The sequence below is a fragment of the Loxodonta africana genome, chromosome 19 (genome assembly GCF_030014295.1).
Source record: "Loxodonta africana isolate mLoxAfr1 chromosome 19, mLoxAfr1.hap2, whole genome shotgun sequence".
Lineage (NCBI taxonomy): Eukaryota > Metazoa > Chordata > Mammalia > Proboscidea > Elephantidae > Loxodonta > Loxodonta africana.
This window is the reverse complement of record NC_087360.1, coordinates 1,058,796-1,078,329: the sequence shown is the minus strand read 5'-3', so window position 1 is coordinate 1,078,329 and position 19,534 is coordinate 1,058,796. Positions and strand designations below refer to the sequence as shown.

At 44.6% G+C, this 19,534-nt stretch overlaps 1 protein-coding gene across 5 annotated transcripts in view; it reads left to right on the top strand.

The window, feature by feature from the left end:
• The first annotated feature begins 6,292 nt into the window (after positions 1 to 6,292).
• SFSWAP (splicing factor SWAP) overlaps positions 6,293 to 19,534 on the top strand; it is an 80,112-nt gene continuing 66,870 nt past the window's right edge. The window contains exons 1-5 of one of the 5 annotated variants that reach the window (XM_064272026.1): positions 6,293 to 6,839; positions 9,322 to 9,491; positions 10,077 to 10,208; positions 13,437 to 13,522; positions 17,747 to 17,972. In XM_064272026.1, coding sequence (XP_064128096.1) covers positions 6,622 to 6,839; positions 9,322 to 9,491; positions 10,077 to 10,208; positions 13,437 to 13,522; positions 17,747 to 17,972 — 832 coding nt within the window. In that variant the 5' untranslated portion in view covers positions 6,293 to 6,621. Of the gene's footprint in view, positions 6,840 to 7,689; positions 9,492 to 10,076; positions 10,209 to 13,436; positions 13,523 to 17,746; positions 17,973 to 19,534 lie in introns of all 5 variants that reach the window. The other 4 variants (XM_064272028.1, XM_064272027.1, XM_064272030.1 and 1 more) reach the window with 4 other exon arrangements.

Genomic DNA, 19,534 nt, shown 5'->3' with positions numbered 1-19,534 from the left:
TCCACGGGGTGACCTCCTTCGAGAGTCCAGTCCCACCTCAGCTCCGATGACACCATCTCCTCCCACCATTCCTCAGCCCTAAGCGTGACACTACTTCCTGCTGCTGTGGGTCTCAGGACCGCCTCATCTGCCTGTATTCAGCTCCTCTCTGACCTCTATAACTAGTTCAGGGCGTTCAATTCCCTCTATCAAACCGTCTGCCTCAGGCTGTTTTCCTGATGAACACTGACTTATAAAATGCGCAATAAAATGAACCATTATTTCTAGAATGGTGGTTGTGGTTGTGTGCTATCGAGCCCATTCTAAACCATAAAAAAAAAAAACCATAGTGACCCCATATTACAGAGTAGAACTGCCCCATAGGGTTTCCTAGGCTGTAATCTTTACAGGAACAGATCACCACGTCTTCTCTCCCGCTGAGCAGCTGGTGGGTTAGCAGCCAAGTACTTAAACGCTGCACCACCAGGGCTCCTATGAACCATTATTTCTAAACTAAGCATTTTCAGATCCATAAAGACAGATTTTGTGCCACGGTATAGTGATTGTTTACGTTTCCCTCCCCCCCTCCCCGCCCACCCCGCATTTGATTAGGATTCAACAGTAGGAATAATGTAAAATGTAGCAGACACTGCTAATTGTCCCACCCAAATACCATTCTCCCTTCATGGTGAGACAACCACCTTTATTCAAGGAGACTATTAATAGTAACTGCGGTCCAGTTGGCCCCCAACTCACGGAGACCCCATGCGCAATGGACTGAAACCCTGCCTGGTTCTGTGCCGTCCCCATGGTGGGTTTCGGATCAGACTGTTGTGATCCATAAAGTTTTTTTTTTTTTAGATTGCTATATTTTTATTTAAAATTTAACATTTAATGCATGGGGAGGGGTCATTCTTAGTATTTCTACTTGATTATTTATTTTCAGTTTTGATAAGGTTTCTGATAGGAAGATCTTCAATGCAGAATATTCTTTATTTTTCTATTACATTTTTTAAATTTTTATTTTGTTGAGAACATACATATGCAGCAAAACCTACGCCAACTCAACCGTTTTTACACGTACAATTCAGTGCCACCGATAATGTTCTTTGACTTGTGCAAGCACCTCACCTCCTTTTGTGAGTTGTTTCTCCCCCATTAACTTACTGTCCCCTAAGGTTCCTATCTAAGTTTTCGAGTTGCTGCTGTCACTGATCCCACATAGATAGTTCTTAAAAGAGCATAATGCCCAAGGCAGACATTTTTTACTAGTTAACCTAAACTTACTGTGCAGTTTTAAGAAGACTTCAAGGGATATTTTTGGTTTATTGTTGTTAGGGGACATTGAGCTGGTTCCGACTCGTAGCGACCCTATGTACGACAGAACGACGCTCTGCCCAGTCCTGCACCATCCACAGAGTCATGGTTATGCCTAAGCCCATTGTTGCAGCTACTGTACCAATACATCTCATTCAGGGTCTTCCTCTTTTTCAGGGGCCCTCTACTTTAATTAGCATGATGTCTTTCTCCAGAGACTGATCCCTCCTAATAACATGCCCAAAGTATGTGAGACAAAGTCTCACCATTTTTGCTTCTAAGGAGCATTGTGGCTGTACTTCTTCCAAGACAGATTTGTTTGTTCTTTTGGCAGTCCATGGTATATTCACTACTTGTTGCCAACACCATAATTCAAAGGCACCAGTTCTTCGGTCTTCCTTATTCATTGTCCAGCTTTCACATACATATGAAAAAATGAGGCAACTGAAAATACCATGGCTTGGGTCAGGTGCACCTTAGTCCTTAAAATGACATATCTGCTTTCTAGAGGTCTTTTGCAGCAGATTTGCCCAATGCATCATTTGATGTCTCAATTGCTGCTTCCATGGGTGTTGATTTTGGATCCAAATTGTCCTCGTTATCAAGTCCTGGCTGTAACAGACATTCAACAAGTGGATGGCTTTAACAAAGAGAAATTTATTCTCTCACAACTAGGAGGCTAGAAGTTCAAATTCAGGATGCCAGCTCCAGGGAAGGCTTTCTATGTCGGCTCTAGGGGAAGGTCCTTGTCATCAATCTTTTCCTGGTCTAGGAGTTTTCTCAGCACAGGGACCCTAGGTCCAGAGGACACACTGTTCTCCTGACTCTTGTTTCTTGGTGGTATGAGGTTCCCCCATCTCTCTGCTTCCTTCTCTCTTTTATATCTCAAAAGAGATTGACTCAAGATACAATCTAATCTTTTAGATGGAGTCCTGACTCATTAACATAACTGCCTCTAATCCTGCCCCATTAACGTCATAGAGGCTGGAGTTAAAACACATAGGAAAATCACATCAGATGACAAAATTGTGGACAATCACACAATACTGGGCATCATGGCCTAGCCAAATTATTACACATTTTGGGGGGTACACAATTCAATCCATGACCAAGTAAAATGAAATCCCTGACAAGTTGAATCTTTTCTCTGTTTATCATAATATTGCTTATTGGCCCAGTAAGTATTTCTGTTTGAGTATTTCTGTTTTGTTTCTATACTGAAGGCTGTAGTCTTTGATTTTCGTCAGTAAGTGCTTCAAGTCCTCTTCACTTTCAGCAAGGAAAGTTGTATCATCTGCATAACGCAGGTTGTTAATGAGTCTTCCTCCAATCCTGATGCCGTTCTTCTTCGTATAGTCCAGCTTCTTGTATTATTTGCTCCGCATACAGATTGAATAGGTATGGTGAAAGAATACAACCCTGACGCACACCTTTCCTGACTTGAAACCACACAGTATCCCCTTGTTCTGTTTGAACAACGGCCTCTTGATCTATATACAGGTTCCTCACGAGCACAATTAAGTGCTCTGGAATTCCCATTCTTTGCAATGTTATCTGTAATTTGTTATGTTCCACACAGGTGAATGCTTTGCATAGTCAGTATAACACTGGTAAACATCTCTCTGGTATTCTCTGCTTTCAGCCAGGACCCATCTGACATCGGCAATAGTATCCCTCATTCCACGTCCCCTTCTGAATCCAGCTTGAATTTCTGGCAGTTCCCTGTAGATACACCGCTGCAGTTGCTTTTGAATAATCTTCAGCAAAATTTTACTTGCATATTAATGATATTGTTCAGTAATTTCTGCATTCTATTGGATCACCTTTCTTTGGAATAGGCATATAGATCTCTTCCAGTCAGCTGGCCAGGTAGCTGTCTTCTGAATTTCTTGGCATAGATGAGTGAGCACTTCCAGCGCTGCATCCATTTGTTGAAACATCTCAATTGGTATTCCATCAGTTTCTGGGGCCCTGTTTTATGCCAGTGTCTTCAGCGTAGCTTGGACTTCTTCCTTCAGTACCATTGGTTCTTGATCATATGCTACCTCCTGAAATGACTGACCATCGACCCATTCTTTTTTGTACAGTGACTCTGTGTATTCCTTCCATTTTCTTTTGATGTTTCCGGCGTCGTTCAGTGTTTTGCCCACTGAAGGTTGCAACTCAAGCCTTGAATTTTTTCTTCAGTTCTTTCAGCTTGAGAAATGCTGAGTGTGTTCTTCCTTTTCAGTTTTCTAACTCCAGGTCTTTGCATGCGTCTTCATAATACTTTACTTTGTCTTCTAGTGCTGCCCTTTGAAATCTTCTGTTCAGCTCTTCATCATTTCTTCCGTTCACTTTAGCTACTGCATGTTCAAGAGCAAGTTTCAGAGTTTCTTCTGACATCCACTTTGGTCTTATATTTCTTTCCTGTGTTTTTAATGACCCCTGGCTTTCTTCATGTATGATGCCCTTGATGTCATTCCACAACTCATCTGCTCTTCAGTCATTAGTGTTCAATGTGTCAAATCTATTCTTGAGATGGCCTCTAAATTCAGGTGGGATATACTCAAGGTTGTACTTTGGCTCTAGTGGAGTTGTTCTAATTTTTTCAGCTTCAACTTGAACTTGCATATGAGCAATTGATGGTCTGTTCCACAGTCAGCTCCTGGCCTTGTTCTGACTGATGATATTGAGCTTTTCCATCATCTCTTTCCAGATATGTAGTCTATCTGATTCCTGTATATTCCATCCAGCCAGGTTCATGTGTATAGTCACCATTTATATTGTTGAAAAAAGGTATCTGCAATGAAGAAACCATTGGTCTTGCAAAATTCTATCATGCAATCTCCGGTGTCTTTTCTATCACCAAGGCCATATTTTCTAACTACTGATCCTTCTTGTCTCCAACTTTTGCATTCCAATCACCAGTAATTACTCCTGCATCCTGATTTCATGTTCGATCAATTTTGGGTTTAGCTTAAAGATTATCTCAGAGCAATAGTTTCAGGAGTTCATCTAGCCTCCATGGCTCCAAAAAGTCCGGAGCCCTTGAGAATTTTAAATTCTGTTCTATATTTTCCCCTTTTTGATCAGGATTCTTCTGTAGAATCTTTGATCAAAATGTTCAGGAATGGTAGCTGGGAATCATTCAGTTCTGATCTTATGGCAGAAGCAGCAGCTCTTCATGGAGGCAGTTAACCACACATTCCACACCCTAGTATTCCTGACTCTCCCTCTTCCTCTGTTACTCCATGCAAATAGCCACCAATTGTCACGCCTTGGATGGCTACTTGCAAGCTTTTAAGACCCCAGGCACTATGCAACCAACTAGGAGGTAGCACAGAAGCACTAAATATTGTTAGGCTAATTAACTGGGATGTCCCATGAAACCATGAGTCTAAACCTCCAAACCAAGGAACCAAATCCCATGAGGTTTTTGGTTGCACATAAGCAGCCTCAGCAGCTTTTTTTTTTTTTTTTTGGTCGTTTTAAGTTCCATAGGGTTTTCACTGGCTTTCAGAAGTAGATTGCCAGCCCTTTCTTCCCAGTCCATCTTAGTTTGGAAGCTCCGATGAAGCCTGTTCAGCATCACAGCAACAAGCAAGCCCCCACCAACAGATGGGCGGTGTGTACGAGATGCACTGGCTGGAAATGGAACTGGGTCTTTGGCATGGAATTCCACCACTGAATCACCCATGTCTTCAAAGCTAATTGTAGTCTGGGGCTAAATATATGATGTCATGTGAGGTGGTGATAAGTGATATAAAGACAAATCAGGAGGTCCATGGGCGAAACCAGGAAGGGGAAGCTCCAGGCAGTGTGAACCACTAAGGTCTCCCTGAGTAGGTGGAGATTAAGACCTGGGTGGGGAGCCTGTCAAAGGAAAAGCCAGAGGAAATAAAAACACCAGAGGCCCTTGGGTGGGAACTATTTGTTGGACTGTTGATTAAATGGTGCCAAATTTTATAAAACCCTATGGGGTGGTTCTACTCTGTCCTATAGGGTCGCTATGAGTTGGAATTAACTCAACGGCAATGGGTTTGGTTTTTGGTTTTAATTTTATTAAAAGGAGCCCCGGTGGCAGAGTGGTTAAGTGCTCGGCTGCTAACCCACCAACTGCTCCAGAGGAGAAAGATGTAGCACTCTGCTCCTGTAAAGATTACAGCCCAGGAAACCCTATGGGGCAGATCACTACGAGTGAGAATCAACCTGACAGCTCACAACAACAATTTTATAAAGCCTATTAATCTTCACGTACATTATCCCATTTCAACCTTACTAGCAGGAAAACGTGGTGTTTTTTTTTTGTTTTTGTTTTTTTTGTGGAGAAGGAATCTGTAGTCCAGAAAAGAGAAGAAAGAGCTTACTCACTTTCGATTTCTCAGACTGACCCCTGGCCCCAAAGCCAGCGCTTTGGCACTCCAGCCCTCTTTACTCTCTGCCCCTAAGTGACAGGCGGACTGGAAAGCCCCTTAAGGAACCACAGGTGGGGAAAATGAGGGCCAAAAGGACAAAGGGTCGGCAAACCACACTGAATCCCAGCCTCCTAGACTGAGGCTCCCCCTCCGCCCCAGCCGCTTTCTCAACTCAGGTGACAGAACCCTAAATGTCGGTCACCCGGGAGGTGTTCACGGCTTACGAAGCCCTTTGACACCTGCTGTGGAAGCCTTCGGAGGCGGGATAGGGGTCACGGCCCTTCTGATCAGGACGCCAGCAGGGCCTCAAACGGCAGCGGCTCGCCCGGCGCAGAGCCTGGCCGGCGCCCCACCCCCCACGGGACCCCTGCCCCGGCGACATCAGGGACGACGAGGCTCGGGACGGTCGGAGGCCTTCCAGGCGCGCAGGAAGGCGCCAGCCCCCGCGGTGGGCCCGGAAGGCGAGGCGGGCAACGTCGCCAACCGCTCGGACCCAGGTCTCTTCCGCTCGGATGCGATCAACGCCTCCGCCCGGCCACGATGAAGCCGGCGCGCGGTTCCACTCCGCACTTTCGTAGCCACTCGTTGCAGCCGCCTGAGAAAACGAAGACTAAAAAAAATGCGCTCCCGTCTGTACACAATGTTCCCTATCGTGAAGGCGCTCCTGGATGCTAAAAATTAAAGGTAGAATATTTTCTAGCGGTTCAAACAGGCCTGACGGGTTACGAATCTGCCGAAACCCCTGCCGGATGTGCGGCTACCTCTCGCCGGAAGTGGCGTTGCCTCCATTTTGTTGCCCGCTATGGCGGCCGTATTAAGGTTGGGCCCGCGATGCAGAGCGTTTGACTGAGGGGGTAGGCCAGGCGGAAGCATCGGGGCCCTCGGCGCCGCGCAGAAGACGATCAGCCTGGAAGCCGGGGACGCTGTCATGTACGGCGCGGGCGGAGGCCGCGCCAAAGCCGAGAGGAAAAGCAGCGCGAAGGAGGAGGCCGGGCCCGGCGGCGCCGGCGGTGGGGGGAACCGAGTGGAGCTCCTGGTTTTCGGCTATGCCTGCAAGCTGTTCCGGGACGACGAGCGGGCCCTGGCCCAGGAACAGGGGCAGCATCTCATCCCCTGGATGGGGGACCACAAGATCCTCATCGACAGGTCGGTTCCTCCCCTCACCCGCCGACCCTCCCCTTCCCTCACCCGCTTGATTTCGTCTGATGTTGACTTGGTGGCCAGGACTAAAAGGGGCTTTGCGGAGCCGGCGGGGGCCCGGGGGCTCCCTCCCCTGCCCCCGCCTCCTCCTGGTTTTGGGGGTGGGGACGGTGAAACCTGCCCTAAGGCGCTGGCTGGAATCACGCGCCGCGTCTGCCGCCGTGGGGACCGTCTCCGCTCCCGCAGCCCCTCTCGACCCGGCCCCGGTCGCTGGCTTCCACTTGGCGGCTGTGGAGGCGGCCCGCGCCCCGGGCCTCTCCTGACCTGCGGGGGCTGCCGCCGGCGCTCCCGCAGATGAATGCGAAACGCCGCCGGTGAGGCGGGGGCTAGAAGCCTCTCCCGGACCCTGTGCGTTAGCCTTGAGCCTTTTCCGCCTCCAGCGCCTTCCACAGTGGAGCGCCCCTACACGGCCGGAACGACATCTGGTCCCTTTCCCTGTAGTAATCCGACAAGATGGGCAGATTCCGTTAGTGGGTGAAGTTGCCATTAAATCGGAGGCCAGTTGACTTCGTGATGACACTCTTGGAGCCAGTGTTCTTAGGGCCGGTTTCACCGTCTCTCAGAACTGAAGGGTGGAGCTGGGATAGAAGTGTGTTGCTCCTTTTCAAATCAAACCTGCTCTAAGGAATCACCCTTTGAAGATGTTTAGGATCGGGGCAGAGGGTTCCCAGAACTGGGATGTCCAAAGGTGTCTGATTTGAAAAGGATGACGTTACATGATGTAGGCTGTTTGCTCCCCTTTCCTTCCCTTTTTTTGTCAGACCCTCCTTTCCCCTCACTGGGGTTTTTTTTTTAGCCGATTTGGCAACACTACCTCTGGGGCCCGGACTGAAAAGCTAACTGTGACCAACCGTTAAACTGTGGAATAGCCTCCAAGTGAAGGAAATCCATCGTTTGAGACCATTAAAACTGGATTCTACAAAGTTCTGGAACATGACTGTAGGGGTGACTCCTGAGCTGGCCAGAATGGAGCACATTATTGACCAAATAGGCTGTTTCCACCCCTGACGTTTGCTTTTGGAGTTAGGTCTAGAAAACAAGGACTTGTGAGGGAAGGGTTGCCAGACCAGCTGAGATCTGCGTCTGATGGCTCTTGCTCTGCTCAGACAAGCTGTGCCTTTAAACCTGGGGGCATATGGAGCGATGTTGCCTCAGTTACCAGGCAGCTTGCTTTTCCCAAGTGCTCCTTGTGATGTTTATTGAAGTTTGGTAAGCGATGAAGACTGAGCTCTTTATACGGTTTTCACAGCGATCTGTGTAGTTTGAGTTAGGTCTTCCACAACTGGTGGGGAGCAGACTCTACACATGTACGTGTGTAATATCTTTAAATAATGACCTACATTTGTAAGTTAAGGAGGTTTACAGCAAAGTGAAATTAAATAAAATGCAGTAACTTGGCTACTCTGGAATTTTTGGCCTTCCCCCCTCCACCCCTTGTAAATGTCTCTTTTTTTAGTTAATATTTTTTTGTCCTGTTACAAAAATCAGCATTAAATAATTTGGCAAACTTTTGTTTGTTGCTCTACATTTGTTTTTGCAACCCTAAATCTGAGTGTTTTAAGTAAAATTCACTAACTCACTGATTTGCTATCCAACAGATGCGTGCTGACGATTAGCATACTGATTGAGTCTTTTCTGTTAAAAGCATAGCACAAAGTACTGTTTTTAGTCTTCATGTGGCTATAATACCTATCGGTCCATGCAAGACGAACGTGGATGTGTCTTCATGTATGTTATTTCCTGGGGGTAAAAAGTTCGGAAGAAAATATTTATGCTGCATCTTCTAATGGTTTTGCTCTGTTTCCAGTGAACCTCCTTAAACTGCATGTATATGTTACTGTTCCTATGTATGTGTGTCTCTCTATCACATAACCCAGCACTTATTTCCTCAGCCAAATGGCTAGGGGGCGAGCCTAGCCAAGATTTTACCTCCAATGGACGCAAGTTTCTTTGGTGAAGATCTCTCCTGAGAGTTCGGGACTAGCAGAAAGAAGCGAGGAAATTTCGACCGTTTGGTTCTTACGGATAGGTATTTATGTATTCGGGTTTGTGTGAATGTAAGCTATTTGACTTTTCAGAAAAATAATTTTTTTTTTTTTTGCAAGTGGCATTGAATGGTTAGCCATACATAAACGGTAAGATTTGCCAGTGAAGCGGATACCATTTATGTTATTATTAAAAGATTGTTTACCTTTATTTATAAGTCTTATTATACTGTAGAAAGAAATTTAGACTTTATTAAGATAACTTGACTTTAAAAGTAACCAAGACATGACTAGCCAAATTAAATATAAATCTGAGGAATTTTTATATTTGCTTTAATATTTTTACTTCTTTATTTTAATTGGTAAGTATGTATGTACATTGTCGCACACACACAGACCTAGACTTCAGTTCCTTTCCATTGACCAGTTTGTTCACATTACAGATATGATGGACGTGGTCACCTGCATGACCTTTCCGAGTACGATGCTGAGTATTCTACCTGGAACAGAGATTACCAGCTGTCAGAAGAGGAGGCACGAATAGATGCCCTGTGTGATGAAGAGAGGTATTTAGCCTTGCATACGGACTTGCTTGAGGAGGAGGCAAGGCAAGGTACTGCTCAAGAAAAACTTACTTAAGCCACAAACTTTTTTTAAAATTTTAAGTATTTAAAAATTTACTCCCATTCATTTTTTTATACTCACTCTTTCTGATATTATCTTGACAGTACCCAGTGGATTGGAAAAACAGGAGTCTTTGCGTATCTGAGAGGACCTCAGGATAGTTTATATATAGAGCTACAAAGAAATTTCCCAGCTTTTGAGGGCAGACTGGGATTTGAAAAAAACAAAAACCAAACTCTTTAACTGTTCTTCCTTAACAGTATCGTATGAATTAAAATTGATGTTCTTGTCTTTTCCTTAAGGATCTTTAATACAGTTCTTAATCCCCAAATTTTCCCAGCAGGAAGAAATTTTCCACAAAAGACGTGTACTCTGCTGTCTGTGGGTAAACATGTACTGGCAAAAGTACATATTGATAGACATGAAGTGTGCGTTTTTAGAAACATTTTCGCCTCAAAAAGAGGTTGAAAAAAGCGTATTGTATGCGTTACCGATAGCTACAACATTAGACATGTTTAAAAGTTTTCTCAGTAAATTTCCATTTTTGTTAATAAAATTCTCATTTTTATTCAAGAGGAAGAATATAAGCGGTTGAGTGAAGCTCTAGCAGAGGATGGGAGCTATAATGCAGTGGGGTTCACTTATGGCAGTGATTACTATGACCCCTCAGAACCAACGGAGGAAGAGGAACCTTCTAAACAGAGAGGTAAGCAGGGTAGACAGCCCGGGATCACGTTGGCCCACTGTGTGCCACACGTGTAATGGTCAGGCCAAGTCCTCAGCACATTTACAGAGCCCCGTGATTATAGCATCCCTCTGACACACGTTGAGGACTTGAGTGGTGCTCCTTCTTGTGGTGTAACAGTGCTAATCTCAGCGAGGATGGACAGTGGAGTCCGACTTTCTCTCGTGAGCTGTATTGGGTTGAGTTGCCTTGTCATTCATTTCTCTCAGATTCAGGTAACAGAAAATAACTCACTCCGGATTCTTTGTTTCCAGATTGATAGTTTATGTATTGGTATCGTTAGTGATCCATACTTGGGCCGTTAAAAGGATGGGCATTAGCTGGAATAAGTTAATGTGGCCTTACCCTCCTAGTAACCTGCCTCTACATAACCAAAACCAAACCCATTGCTGTCGGTTCAATTCCAACTCATAGCAATCCTATAGGACAGAGTAGAACTGGCCCCATAGTGTTTCCAAGGATCGAATGGTGGATTCAAACTGCTGACCTTTTGGTTAGCAGCCAGGCACTTACCCACTGTACCACCAGCTGAAACAGTGACAGATGCCCAGCAGAAGGACCCCTGCGGAGTTACAGTTATTACTAAACAACACATCGCCACAGACTTCCTGTTCGTGTTGGTAGGACCGAGGCATGTACTGCTTACGATACTTTAAAATAACGTGTATGTGAAATAAATGTTTTTCAGTTTATGCTTTTCTGGGTTAACTCTGGAAACTTTGAATATAAAAATGGCACTCCTCTAAAATCTGGGCACACATAGTGCAGTGACAGATACGCCTCGTCTCTGGGGTCAGCCCGAGAGCACTGTTCCCACAGCTCCTCACCAGTGCTCACCTCATACGACCAGAAACAGTGAGGATGGCTCACTTACATTCAGGGTATTTTATTTATAAAGGGAGGGAGAACTGCAAAAGCGTGTGCTAAACTTCAGAAACCCATTTAAAATGTTTAAAATAATTGCAGTTGCATCAGATGGGGATATAAGAGCTAACTTGATCCGTTATTTGGTTTATCTTTAGGTAACAAATCTCTTGGTGTATAAGAAGCAGTTATAGAGGTTTAACGTTAAAACAGAGAATGGACGTATGCCCCGCAGGCACAGCAGTGCACTAGGCTTCTCCCCTTACCCTCACTTACCAAGGGTTTTTATCTTAACAGAATAATAGGATATAGGGCCAGACATGTCGTAGAGACTTTCCTTTTTTAACTTCCCTTAGTCCTACTCACTACTTTGTGGGCAAAAGAATTACCGTTGTACATACAACATCTCAAATACTCTCTGAGCTTTTAAAGAGATTTTTCAAGTGTGATTTTAACTCTGTGTGATACCCAACACCTTTTGTGTGGACTTTTGAACCTGACCACCCCCGACATGTTCTGATGCATTGGAAGTGTTCTTCAGGGTCCAAGAAGTAAGCTCTCATTCAGTTATCCAGAACAGGTCCTCCTTTTAGGGTTCTAGATAGTTCAGATTTTGTCTTGTCTTGTCTCTGAACCACATACATTATTTCTGCTATAAATAAACCCACCGCCGTCTAGTCGATTCTGACTCATAGCGACCCTATAGGACAGAGTAGAACTGCCCCAATAGAGTTTCCAAGGAGCACCTGGAGGATTCGAACTGCCGACCCTGGTTAGCAGTCGTAGCACTTAGCCACTATGCCACCAGGGTTTCCTAAATATAATACATAGTGTTTTTAATCAAAAGAAAAGAATACATACAGTCAATGAAGAATTGAAATTTGTAAAGGCCAGCTGTTTTTTTCAAGATCGTAGTGACAATCTTTACAAAAGTCCATAATATTAATTCCTTAACATTCCAGAGCAGGGATCCACAAACTACGACCCACAGGCCGGATATTTAAATCCGGTCTGCCTTTTTAAATAAAGTTTTATTGGAACACAGCCATGATCATTTGTTCACCTATTGTCTGTTGCTGCTTTTTTGCCCTGCGGTGGCAGAGTTGAGTAGCTGCATAAGAGACCCTGTGCCTACAAAGCCTAAAATATTTACTCTGTAGCGTTTTACAGAACAAGTTTGCCAAGCCCTGTTCTAGGTGTTGAACTATTGTTTCCTTTAATTATTGAGCTGAATAATATTAAACTTGGTTATAATTACTGGATTTTAAGAACTGCATTATGACTTAGTTTCTCTTCTAAGTTTTAGTATGCTTTTCTGTTTACCGTAAAGTTCTCCATATTGTTTTATAGTTTGATTTCTTTTTTCTTTAATCATGTTCTCAGAATTTTGCCTTATATCGTAATAATTTTTTTTTTTAATGTGAGTTGGGCCCATGTGAAACTTACAACTTGACTTTTTATGTTGAGTTTGCACTGAGAGAAATAAAGCGCCATGTATGTAGACGCACACATACACACCTGTGGACGTACGTACATGCACACACACAATAGAATTCAATTTGGAGCCCAGTGCCACTAACAGTCAAATTTATTCATTTTAATGGAGATTTAATGTTCACTTTTTTTAGCATCTTTTTCAAAATAAAAATGTCAGTAAATGTTAAAATTTTTTAAAATGTCAGTCTCTGTAAGTTTACTATATTTTTATGCATTTCACTGTACTTTTAAGTTGGTAATCATTTGAGTTATTGGAATGTATTTAGGTACCTTAGAACTGAGGAAGTTATAATGTATAGCACTTGAGTACCTTGTGTTTGTTATGCCTGATACCACTGGATTCCACAGAAATAGTTTGAAAAGAGGTTTTAGTGATATCAATTAAATGCACACATTAATAAAAAGAGAGAGGCTGGGAAGGGAAGAGAAATGAACACTTACCGAGTACTGCTGAGTGTCAGGTATTATGGTCACTTGAACGTCACAACAGCCCTGGAGTTGATGATAATTGTCCACTTATACACACGAGGAAGCAGGCTGAGAGCAGGGAAGGCACTCTGGGCATCAGGAGGCCAGAGCCAGTAAGCAGAGGGCTGGGGCTCCCACAATGACCTGACCCCAGGCACATACTCTGCTGCTCCACCTCCCACCACGCTGGAAGTTGGTGAAATGGCTGAGCTATTTACACGCGGTGGAATGGGGCAGAAAACTGGAAAGTGTTTCTAGATGTAATAATAGGGAGGCGAAGAGTCGGCAGTTGTCGCGTACTGTTGGTGGGCATTCTTGTTGTCGTGTAGGTGTTTTATTTATTGATTTATGTTTATGTAGAAAAAAACGAGGCTGAAAATCTGGAGGACAGTGAAGAGCCATTCATTGCCCCGTTCGGATTGAATGTACCACCTGACGTGGAACTGGTATGTGTTTCTGCTTCATAGATACTGCTACTCTGCATTTTTATTACTGGAGTTACTAAATGCTGCTTGTGTGAGAACTCAGCGCCAATCATTACTGCCTCCTAACTGCTTCGTAGCTGTATGATGGCTTAAAATGATCTGTGAGTTTGTTAATAAGGAAGAATTCATACCCCACTTACTTTTCTCCGAATGAAAATGTCAGATACATTTCAGAAATCATATAGCTGAACCCACCTCCAGATTTAACCCAGTAGTGGTAATGGGGTGTCACCCACGCTTGAGGCTTAAAAACAGTCTCTCTCAAGGCAGCTTTGCGTTTTGTCTAGTCGCTGTGTTCTGGCTTTATCTGGGTTGGTATCTGTGGGTATTTGAGATATATATCTTCCCCTAAGACTTCCAAGCACTCCTGCTTCAGCCCAGTTTTCTTACTTGGGGTGACGAGGTCCCCCTGACGTATTCAGGGACAGGACAGGCAAGTTGGAATTCCTCCTGATCTGAGTACCGTGTAGCCAGTTCCCTCCTAGTGGGGCAGGTCTCCGCACTGCACTCACCTCACTGGCTCAGTTACCGTTCAGTGTGAGTCATGATGGGCGTCAGCCAAGACCAGGAGTGGTGGTTGTGTCATCGTCTTTTTCTGAGCATCGATTGAGGGCACTGTACTAGGGGCTCTTTATGTATTATCTCACTTAATGCTGACAACCCTAGAATATAGCTCTTGTTGTTATCCCCGTTTTACAGATGTCGAGACCGAGGTTGGCAGGAACCCTGATGCTCTCTTGCCTCACGTGTCTGTGGGGCTTTTCTGTATGCTTATTAGGAAGTGTTGAAACGTGTACGTGGGGCGGGGCGGGTATTCATACTCAGCGCGAAGCTTCGTCTTTGACATTTTCCTAACTGGACTACAGACATCTGCCACAGAAGCAGGTATTCGGGATTCTTTTTGGTTGTGTCCTGCACAGTGAGTCACTGGATGCTCAGTAGATGCTGAGAAACTACTAACCGGGTGAATAGGTCTCACGGTCTCGCTGCCGTCCCTTGCTGCTACTCTAGTTCAGCGTGAACTTGGTGGCTCTTGCCCTTCAAGTAGGAGCCCTGGTTGCCCAGTGGTTAAAGTTCTCGCCTGCTAACCAGATGTTGGTGGTTTGAACCCACCAGCCGCTCCGTGGGAGAAAGATGTGGCAGCCTGCTTCCATAAAGATGACAGCCCTGGGAACCCTATGGGGCAGTTCTGCTCTGTCCTGCAAGGTCGCTGTGAGTCTGAATCAACCGACTGGAGAGTAGTGGGTTTTTTGCCCTTCAATTTGATGTAATGACGGGAGATACCAGAACAGCCCTCTAAATTGCTGCCTCTACCCCATTCCTTCCTTCATCATCTGTATAGCTCCCCCTCACTTTATTTTTTTTTTCTCTTACAAATACAGGTAAAATTTTCTTTGGTTTTTGTCTTATGTTTTCCTCCACCTGTTTCTACCACTGAGCCTTTGCTGTAATTAAAGCTACAAATATTATCTGGAGATTTGATATCCCAAGACTTGTATTTGTATATTTTAAGTATTTGTGTCTGTTGTCTTCCTCCTTGTTCTGGAAAATGCTTTTTCTCCTACTTAGGAGACCTTTGAGATAAGTCCTCAAACCACTACTGCTCCCTTAGCTATAGTGATGCTAAAGCGCTTTTTTAAGGTTGAGTGTATGGAATTTTTGTTCTGGACCCAAAAGCAAAGTAAACCTGAGTATGTAGCAGTTTTGTCCTCTTATTATTGAAGAGTTTCTGCCAATATTTTTATAAAAAGATGTCTCTTGAATAGGAAGTATTTTTCTGGTTATATGGAAACTGTCTTTGAGAGCTTAATTAAGTCACTGATTTGCATGTTTTTTCCCTTTACCATAGTGTTGGTATTTCAGTATTCTTGAGAAATACTGTGTTGCTTTGTTTTGTTTTTTGTAGTAGGTCATTTTATATGGAGCCCTGGTGGCACAGTGGTTAAGAGCTCAGCTGCTAACTAAAAGATCGGCAGTTCGAATCCACCCGCTGCTCCTTGGAAACGCTGTGCGGCAGCTCTGCTCTGTCCTATACGGTCACTGTGAGTCGGAATCAGCTCAGCTGCAACGGGTTTGGTTTTTGGTTTGGTCTGTGTGAGAGGAGAAAGTAGACTGCAAGGATCTGCATTCTAAGTTCTGTTTTTTGGCCTAAGTATGGACATGAATCGTCACTGCCGTAGTGGGCAGAGAGGGTTGTGTGATTTGCCAAGCAGGAAAGGTCGGGCAGTTGGTAAAGAAAGCAGGGACTTTAGAGGATTCTCAGTTTTGAAACTAAGCTCCGTGGATTAGGAACTTTGTTAGTACAAGCTCTCTGAGGTTTTTGCGTGAAGAGTAAGGAGTAAAAAAAAAATTCGTGGCTTTCCCGTTGGATTTAAATTAGAGAAAAAATTTTCCCTTTTTCTGTCAATCTTTGTAATATATGCATATTTATATATTTACTAAAAATTTTACATGAGGAATGATCACGATATTCTTGAGTAGAAAAAGAACTTACCGTGAATTTATGTAATAAAGAGAGCAAAGGATGCCTTTTTCCACACTAAACATCTCATTTGTACTTGCTCTGTTTGCAGACTTTGGATATGTTAATAAGATGCTTTGTTTGTAATCATCGTTGCTCTGTAAAACTACCTAACATTTGCTTTTTAACCACCGTAGGCATAGTATAAATAGGTCTGCTTCTAAGAAATTTTGGATCAACCATTTGGCTTGATCAATAGAGAAAGCCTGTTCTGGGCGGGGGGGAACGACGTGTCCTTTTGAGGACCATTCCTTTGAAGTGGTCAGAAATAGCTGAAATACAGTTCTAAGATTAACCTTCCTGTGAAGCCCAGTGAAAACTGTATCAGGATCGATACTTCGGTGTAAAGTGTGTAGAAACTGGTATGGTGGGCCTTTAACAGACAATCTAACTTGTTTTGTGGTCAGTAAATAACATTATTTAGCAACGTTTATCTTTTTTAAACGCGAAAGATCGTGTTAGTTCGGGATTAAACTTGTGAATTAAGCTGTTTATATTTTATGACAGATGAGGCCCTGAAATTATAATAAGCATCTTAAAAGCTGCCCATTTCTAATGAGGATAATTTCCATCCCATTTGCGTGTGATTTGCTGGTAATGACCCCTTTGTTGATAGTAAGGGTGTTTTAGACAAGCAGCTCCCAGCGCCTGGCATCACGGGTCTCGAGTGGGTAGGAAGCGTCAATACTTGATGTGGTGGACGTGACCTGCTAGCAGCATGTGCAGTAAAGGTCTAGAAGTAAATTCGATAAGACAGCAGACCGACCACCACCTGGAGGGACCCCCAGTGTGGCTGTTCGCCTCGGCCCTGGCCGCCCACACCTGGTTGTCTTCCCCCGTGGTGTCCAGCCCACTGTCTCAGGGAATGTCGGTGGGCTCCTGCACAGGCCACACCTTGCTGGAAAGGGATGTGCGTGTAACCGTCGGCGAGGTCAGTTGCGGGAGGAAAGATGGCATGAGCGCGTTGATGGTCAAAGCTTTGGTGTCAGAGGGAGCCTCCCGGCTGTAAAAACAGTCCCAGAAGAAAGAGGGAAGAGGAGGGACCCTGAGAGTCCTGGAGGAACCTACTGAGACCTGGGCCCTATTCCTAAAAAAGTGCATACACAGTTAAACCTGCGAAAACCGCACCCCGTGTAAGGCGGAAACCTGTCAGAAAAGGAAAGTTCAAATCTTTTCTGCTAAAACGACCGATAGGTGGTAAGACCACATTCTGTCAAAAGCGGAAAACTTAGGAGCCCTAGAAAAACAAGCCAGTCCCATGAAGTTTCAGCTGCCGCAGGTTTCACTGTGTATGTACAAAACCTGAGGCCCATCTGCAACCCAGATCGTGAGCCCTGTTGTATAGGAAACGTGCTGACTTGGTGTGAAAAAAGAAATTGCCTCCTGTCAGTTCTGTGCAAGATGAAACCGGCTGCCTTGGTAGGTGAGTTTTTCCCCCACAAAATACTGGTGAGATACAGAGCAGACAGGGGTGGTCCTGTGACCAGGTGCAGAGCCAGGGGGTCCTTCCCAACTCCTCAGAGTACGCATTGGCCTCTTCAGGGGACCTGAGTCTTGTTTCCTATAAATGGCTGTGAAACCTAGTGATTTCTGTTCGTTAATTCAATCACATGGCCAGTGACAGAGGAAAAGTGAGTAACATGAATATGTGTGTTTTCCCATAGCCACCAACAGCAAAAATGCATGCTATCATTGAACGCACAGCCAATTTCGTGTGCAAGCAGGGCGCCCAGTTTGAAATAATGCTGAAAGCCAAGCAGGCCCGGAACTCACAGTTTGACTTCCTGCGTTTCGATCACTACCTCAACCCCTACTACAAATTCATCCAGAAAGCCATGAAGGAGGGGCGCTACACAGTTCTGGCCGAAAACAAAAGCGAGGAGAAGAAAAGTACGTGGGGCCACCCCTGTCCTGTTCAGACTCTGACCTGTGGGGCTGGGGAGAGCTCTGGAAGAGGTATAAAAGCTCTTCCTCTTAAAGAGGCCGGCTTGAGATTGAGACTTCAGAGTCCTTAGGGTATTTATGAAACCCTGCCGCTTGGGCAGGCTGCCGCTTGGGCAGGCTGGACACCCTGCTGGCTGGGCCTGTGTGTCACCTGAGGCTCCATGATATACCCTAAAGGCACACTGAATTCTGATGGGGTATTTTTACAGGTAGGTGAGATATGCTTCAATACTGGTCCTGTCAGACATCATCTTCTAGGTTGCGAGATGTTTCTTCTCCCTTGTTGGCTGTTTAACACGTCATAGAGACGGCAGGGGCTCACACTCCCTGGGGCATCTCCCATGTTGGCTGTTTAACACGTCATAGAGACGGCAGGGGCTCACACTCCCTGGGGCATCTCCAATGTTGGCTGTTTAACACGTCATAGAGACGGCAGGGGCTCACACTCCCTGGGGCATCTCCAACGTTGGCTGTTTAACACGTCATAGAGATGGCAGGGGCTCACACTCCCTGGGGCATCTCCAGTGTTGGCTGTTTAACACGTCATTGAGACAGCAGGGGCTCACACTCCCTGGGCCTTCTCATGAAGTACACTTGTCCCGCAGCCTGAGGGTTACAAGAGTAGTTCGAAGTGTCCGTGTCTCACCCAGAGTATCTGCTGCAAAACTCTTAGATTTGTAATCATGTCTGTGTTTGGTGCTCTTACACAAAGGCCAGTTAACTTTATTCTTAGTACTTTCAGAGAACAGTCTCTTTGTATTTATTTGTGTGTGTGTGTGTGTGTGTGTGTGTGTGTGTGTGCATATATGTAATCTTCCATTAAATTTTGTTTTTTTCAGCTGACCTATGTTCAAAATCAGAGTTGTGTAAATCTTATTGCAGATCTCATCTTCCCAAGTTAGTTCGTTTATTGCTGTTTTCTAATTTCTGTTGTTAACAGGAATCATAAATCATTGTAATTCCATTACGTCAGTAAGATTTTTGCCTTTTTTCCAAAAGAAAACTGAAACAGCTCAGTGAGTTAAAATAACACATAATACCTTCAGACTCGTTAATGCTGGAGGGAAGTTGCCAGACGGTCATGATCCATCTCCCTTTCTCTCTGGCTTTCTTCTGAAAACTTGGATGGCAGCGCTGTAGGGAATATTTGCCAGGCGTGTTTTTTTTTTTTTTTTTTGATAGATACCAAGAAATGCCCATATATAGCTCTGCCTTTGTCTGCTTGTAAGTTTTTACTTAAGTTATTTTGTACATTTTTCGTTGCTTCATAACAGTTTTAAAATGTAATTTTAGCCCCCAAAGACCCTTTTAACTCAGTACCGAAGCCACTCATTAGGTTCAGCCAAAGATTAGACGAGCCCGTAAAACAAAATGAGACTAAATGGACACACCAGCCCAGGAACAAGGATGAGAAGGCAGGAGGGGACAGGAAAGCTGGTAATGGGGAACCCAAGGTGGAGAAGGGGGTGCGTTGACATGTTGTGGGGTTGGCAACCAATGTCACAAAA